A 6,770-nucleotide genomic window follows, 5' to 3' on the forward strand; every position below is an offset into this window, starting at 1 on the left:
TTCCTGTATCCCACGTGCGTAAGTCCGATTCACAAGTGGAACTGTATACATTTATAGAGCCACTTCTCGGCCTCATTCGCGTGAAAATAGCAAATATGCCCGGTTTCCAACACCGACTATTTCCTTTTCAAAAAAAAAAAAAAAATAGAAACATAATCTACACGATCAATAGAATAGAACAGTTGTTTTAGTCCTACTTCACAACGTATTAACAAGTCAATTCTGTGACAAATTAAATACATGAATATAAATCATGTCTTAATGCACAAAAATCTTCCCCTTGACATAGATGCATCACAGCACAGTTGTTATGCCATACGAGTTTTGCCTGGATATGGGCATAAGTAGACGTACGAATATAATTAAAAATAAGGCACGTTTTTATGAATCTGTATTAAAAGTTTATTTCCTGTCCAGTTAAAATTCCATAAACATATGACACATAAATCAAAGACGTTTACACACATTACTACAAAACATACCCTACATTTGGATATTTTACGAGTTCCGAAACTTCTCATGTTTAAACATGTATTTCAGCAGTACACAGCCCACTATTAAGACTCGGGCCAAGCCGAGTTCCGTCGGAAGCTACACCACGCAATCCAATGGCACCTCTGACCTGCACGCGCACGAGATACCACGTGGTTTCCTTATATGGAGTAGCTGTTACAAAATTCACACGGTCGTGTCCTGGTTGTAACGGCTTGCTTCATTATATGGGAAACTATGTGGGGCGCAGCCGGCCGAACCAACCCACCTACTTGTGACATATTTGTGGGAAGCGGCAATCGTTTAAAAACGGCTCGCGGGCTAGTCTCGCCATTCAGTCGACTGAGCTGACCCAGAGCACGACCTACGATACCAGACCACTATATATACCAATCACAGTCCGGTTAATACAGTTACCACTGGAAGACAATCGTGTTAATCAACGAGTGTTGTACGGAGCATAGAGCAATACATAGTATCCTCGTGCTGAGAGATCTGATTTTTTTATCGTTTTTTACGGAATGACAGGAAAACAACTGAGCGACATGGGAGTTACAAGACGAGTAGTCCAATCGTTGCTGATATGTTCGGCAATCGCGGTAAGACAAATTCTTGAAAATTATACTTTTTATCCGAAGTCGTCATATTTTCAGTGTATCAAACTTTAACCATTTTGATCCCAGTTTTGTTGTGGCACATACATGTGTTTTTTCTAGTGATGCCTTTATATTAAACAACATTCTCCATTCATTTCAGATTCCATTGATACATGGCATGGCTTTGCCAAAAGGTGAGTTTCGTTTATTTTTCTTCGTACTTTTTTGTTGATATAGTGATCATTTGTTTAAGCGTCTGGACCGATATGAAATTAACATTATAAAGAATGCCCGCCTTTTTGGTTTTTCGTGCATATTAATTAGTTTTGTTTCGTTTAAACAACATGCTACATGTAGTGATTTATGTTCAATAAGGTATAGGAGTTTGATATATTAACCGGTTTGCAGCGATTTTTAAGAAATTATAGTGTATCCCCACATCCCTATTTCATTATCAAGATCAACATAATGTCCTTAGAGCGGGTAACCTATTAAAGTCATTCATTCATGCATGTTGGACAAATGTACACCTGTCTTGTCTTCTTGAAGAGGAAAATGCATGTATGTTATGTTGACTGCATCAGGCTTTCGGGACGATGGGCCAGGAAACAGTCCGTTTATACCTTCATTATTGTTTTATTTTAGATGATTGGTACGATAGAATGCAGGTTGATCCAGGATACTCCAGTGACGAAGAAGTGGGGTATAAGTGGTTAAGCAAGCCCGGTAAAGGTGAGTTATCTATTTTATTTGTTTCGAGAAAATCTGGATATATGACTTCATTTGTAAGGCTGAGCTATTTTGCAATTGCAATACATGAGAAAGAGGATGTGAAGCAAAAATAAGCGTTTGGGCCATTTATCTGTTCCTGTAGAGATGAAGCGCAAAACGTTGTCATGAAGGCTCTATTATGACATCGCCCCTATATCAGCCCCTTCGGTTTGAATTTGAAAGTGGGTGTATGGAGAACCGATTTTCCTAGCATACAGGTTATATGCATATATATCTATGTTCATAACCTCCTATATGTATATATAGCATCCTCAAAGGTTAGGTTATGACTGTGCCTTAATGGCCGACAACCTGCATGACAGGGTGAACACTGCTCCCTAACCCTGGGGATAGGTCCAGCTAATTGACGTGAAGCATCACCATTAAGCAATTAGTTTAATGAGACTTCTGTTCGCGCCAACAACTCCCACCACGAATTAGGCGTTATAGAAAGCTAAACGTCACTACAGCATTGACGATCAAGGGCTTTTAGTGATGAGACGCTTGCTGATAAATTGGATTTTGCCAATTTTATGTTGGTCCCCATGAATTTGTGCAGAGCATAGTGTTTTATGATTCTCTCGGTTATATTATATCGGATCGGTGGAAAGCTCTCTCTTCTGTTACAATTCGTAATGAACATACGGTCACCCCACTTTAGCTATGAAATGGAAATATCACATATATAATTCTTGGTATATTTGTTTATTTGATTGGTGTTTTACGCCGCACTCAAAAATTTCAATTATAGGACTGCGGCCAGCATTATGATGGGATCTGAAATACCAGACGCTGGTTGTATTCTTGGTATAAAAAATCAGCCAGTGAGAAAATCAGCTTGAAAATTCATTTATGGCACGCAGGCACCTTTTTGTTTATATCTTAATACCAGAGACAGAGACTTACTGGTGAAAACAAAGAGCTGTGCGTATTGAAAACATTTCAGTTAGAAATAATTCTTTGACCGTTAATTGTACATATGTACAGCATGTACCATTGTGGTTATATTGAAATGTACATTCCATATGTAATCCATTTAACATGATACAGCCGAAATACTGATGATGCATGACTTACACCCGTCGCCATGTTGGATCTCTGGCAAAGCAATTTCATGGTTTCTCTTTGAGTGCACTATGTGCAGTGGACCATGTAATTCTTTTGGTAGGGACCCAGCTTTGCCGAATGTGCAAATCTTCTTGACGTATAATGCCCAGAGTATGCTAACGCAAAAAATCTCACACAGAATGCTCTCTGTTTCTCTACAGGCTGCGGAGGAAAACCTGCGGACATTTACTTCGTCTTGGACGCCTCAGATGAGGTGGGCGAAAATGACTTCCTGAGAGCCCTCGAATATGTCAGCGATTTGGTACCCTCATTTGCCGAGGACAGAACGCGTATAGGAGTTATCACGTTCAGTGACCAGGTCTTTTCCATGATCCACTTGGGCCAGTACTCTGACCACAGTAAACTACAGGCCGCCGTGAAGCGGATCCCATTCCAAGGGGGACAACCCAACACCGGGGATGCGTTGCGGTATCTGTGGCGCAAAGCCTTTGTGCCTGGAATTGCCCGGAGAGAGGTGGCGCACATCGCCATAGTGATCACCAACGGTCACTCTAGGAACACCAAGACGGTCATTCAAGAGGCCAGAAATGCCCAGAAGACGGGATGTACATGTACGCTGTGTATCCCAGCGAATCAGCAGATCCTGACGAATTGAAGGCTATCGCCAGTCATCCTGTGGAAGACTACCTCTTCTCCATGGACACATATAATATCTTGATATACACCGAGCAACGGCTGGGATCCCAGCTCTGTGAGAGTGAGTATATATTTTGCAACTTAGAAAATCAATATAATGGTAGATTGATTTATAAATCGATATTTAACTGATATTTAACGCACTGTGCTCAAGAATTTTCCACTTATTAACGTCCTACCTTCGCCCCGTCAGCTTAACTTAAAGCTGCAGTCGAAATAGCGAAACCTGGATTCGAAAACGCCATGTTATTGGTCAGTGGCTTGATGGTTGCAGTGAGCCAGGTAGTCTGAGAGATGGCAGAATATTTACCAAAAAATTGTAATCCATCTTCTCAGAATTACTTTCATCTTACCATATAGCATACCAATTCTGCTTCCAAGAAATCTAGTTTTCCACCTGAAAGCTTTTATATGTTCATTTTACCAGACCTATTTTCTAATCCTTTTTTTTCTCCTTGTTTTCTACCTTTACAGTTCAGGTTGATCCTACTGAGACATCAAATGGTAAGAACAGTTTTCAACTTTCACCGCATCTTTACAATGTAAATGATTCGTGCAAAATTGTAACACAGTCTGTACTCGCCAACCTAGATATTCACATTTGGGAAACGTGCACAAGGACAAAGTGAAAAATAATGTTACTTCAAGATCCCATTTTTGGTATGACTTTGTAATGAAATACGAGTACACAAATGACATTGCTTTAATAACTTTATCAAATATTATAAATAATCATGCATGCATTGACCATATAGTGTGGAATCGAGGTGCAATCAGAATAAACTTGCTGTTTAAAAATGATAACCAGTAAAGCATGTAATAATACGTTTTGTTTGCTTTCTCCTTCAGGTGGCGTATGTGACACTAGACGGCCTGCTGACATAGTCTTTGCCGTGGATTATGCAACCATCGGGGTGAAGAAAGCCAAAAAGGTGCTGAAGTTTGTTAAGCAATCCATCAACATGTTGGACATCGGTTCCGATCGTATCCACGTGGGAGTGATGACTAATGACTGTCCGCGGGAACTCGACATTGACCTCGGTGACCATTACACCAGCGATGGCGTGCAGGAAGACTTGGATGCAATAGAGATGCCAAGCCAGGCGGAACTTCTCAAGAAGGCGCGCAGGCGCAGTTTCTCTCGGTTTTATGGCGCCCGTGTCGATGTCCAGCAGACCTTGGTGTTGTTTGTAGACGATAAACTGGATAACCCAACCCGAGTTGCACAAGAAGCTATGAGAACAAAAGCCAGGAAAATCCAAATCATCGTCGTTGCCATCGGTTCCAGACTAAACTTGAAGAACTTACAAAAACTAGCCACAGGGGAAGATTCTGTAATACAAGTCGACAGTTACGACGCTCTTCCGAAATCAAAGGAAGATATTTTTAGTGTTATATGCAGAGGTAAGTTGTCAAATGTTGCAGATTGAACTACAGCCAGCAAACGAGAATTGACGATTCGATCTAATGTAAATATTTGTTTTATTTTAATAGAAATTTTGGGACTTTTGTCGTTTTCTTTGTTTCTACTTATTTCTTCTATATTGCTTTAATTTGATGTAACATCAAGAAATGCGCTGTTGGATAGGCCATACCAATAGATACCAAAACGGAGATCTGTAGCAAATGTGCAGTATTTACTTGCTCGACAGTATATTAAGAATTCTTTCCTTTTTCCTCAGGACTGTAACTTTTCGACTAGTGTTAGACGTCCAAAATACCGACAAAGGCGGCCGAGATGAGACGTCAGGAGGGCTGAACTTCAAAATCCTTGCTGAGTACTGAAATACCAGACGACCGCTTTCCATGACTGACACTCACTGAAATGCAGACTCATTCAGGAGTTTACCGACGACTGCCGAAGACCACCGACGGAGTTTGCTCAAAACATCGCGAGGAGCTGAAGTTGGTCGGATTAGAGTTAACGTCAATTAAAATTGACTGGCTCAGAGGCTGGTATAAAACTCGACGCTCGAATCTCGTGACAGTATTAATGATTTTGAGATTATTTAATTTTGCGACGCAAAGTTAGAGGGTGTCAAAAAAGTTCCGCCGGCATAGCATGGCATTGACACACTTGGCAGCAGTTTATGTTGTGCGTTATATACAGTAATTGTTTTTTGGGGGTGACGAAGGTTTGTACCTGATGACAAAACCCGCATTATCTGTGATATTTCTGGCTAATTCTTTTCTGTTGAATCTGTTCCCATATAGATATGTGACAAAGCTATACTGGGCCAGAGTTCAGGCGTAATTGTTGTATGGTATATGATTTGATGACTAACTGTGCCAACTATCTGTTCCGTGTGGAGAAAATTGGTCCATTGTGTGCTTTAAAAAAATGTAACTTTATGTGCAATATTATATATAGCTAGTGTCGTGCCAAGTAATTTATGTATTGTATTTATGTACAAATTGTCATATGATTATTTTGTGGATCATCCTCATCATTGTGCATGTTAGAGTGAGAAAGTACCTTAAGTATGATCGGTCTCATGATATGGGTAGTTGTAACTGTTCCCGGTAGTATTTACCCCCGTTATCGTTTTCATCTGTGTTTCATCTGCTAATGGGACCGTGATATGTTTTGATCACATCTTCATATATACCAAGTTCAACATCAACCGAGCCTTCATTTTTACATGTACATCGTGTGCCGTTTGATATTATTTTCATGGATTTCATTTATTTCCAGTGTGCGTCAGTCATTATGGAGTGTATATTTGTGGGGGTTCTTTGACAGATCCCCTTGGGATGGGTCCGTAAATCACCACTATACAGGCCATCCCTTTACACATTCCCTTGTTAGCTGTCATCATTGAATAAACCATTATCTGTCTCATATATCACTCTACTCGGTTTGTTGGCGTTTTCTCTATGGCATTTATACGACAGAATGATCCGTATCTGGACCATTTATCACCTGAGCATATCAACAGTCCCCGCCCTATATAGTATACTCAAAGCTTCAGTGGTCTTGCTTGACAATAGATGGATCCAACACATCCGATGTCCCGCCACCCCTTCTTGTGTCAACTTTTCATTCCATTCCCGGTGATGTCAAAGAAAGATTGAACGTTTGTAACCAATTTGTGGGACATCCGGTTGACCTATTTGCAACATAACTGCTTGTGATTGGTCAATGAG

At 40.4% G+C, this 6,770-nt stretch overlaps 1 protein-coding gene across 2 annotated transcripts; it reads left to right on the top strand.

Moving 5' to 3' along the window:
• Positions 1–858: 858 nt before the first annotated feature.
• LOC135474078 (collagen alpha-3(VI) chain-like) lies at positions 859–5,663 on the top strand. 2 transcript variants are annotated; one of them, XR_010444623.1, is made up of 5 exons: positions 859–1,091; positions 1,249–1,282; positions 1,734–1,820; positions 3,128–3,684; positions 4,098–4,119. XR_010444623.1 is itself a non-coding variant. In XM_064754081.1 (4 exons), exons 1-4 carry the CDS (start codon positions 3,531–3,533, stop codon positions 5,311–5,313), a joined length of 747 nt encoding a protein of 248 aa, XP_064610151.1. In that variant the 5' UTR covers positions 3,417–3,530; the 3' UTR covers positions 5,314–5,663. The 2 variants fall into 2 exon arrangements, 1 of the variants encoding a protein (XP_064610151.1); XM_064754081.1 differs by lacking the exons at positions 859–1,091; positions 1,249–1,282; positions 1,734–1,820 and adding exons at positions 4,473–5,027; positions 5,306–5,663 and having other exon boundaries at positions 3,417–3,684; positions 4,098–4,127.
• The last annotated feature ends 1,107 nt before the right edge of the window (positions 5,664–6,770 follow it).

This window comes from Liolophura sinensis, chromosome 8 (genome assembly GCF_032854445.1).
Source record: "Liolophura sinensis isolate JHLJ2023 chromosome 8, CUHK_Ljap_v2, whole genome shotgun sequence".
NCBI classification, from domain to species: domain Eukaryota; kingdom Metazoa; phylum Mollusca; class Polyplacophora; order Chitonida; family Chitonidae; genus Liolophura; species Liolophura sinensis.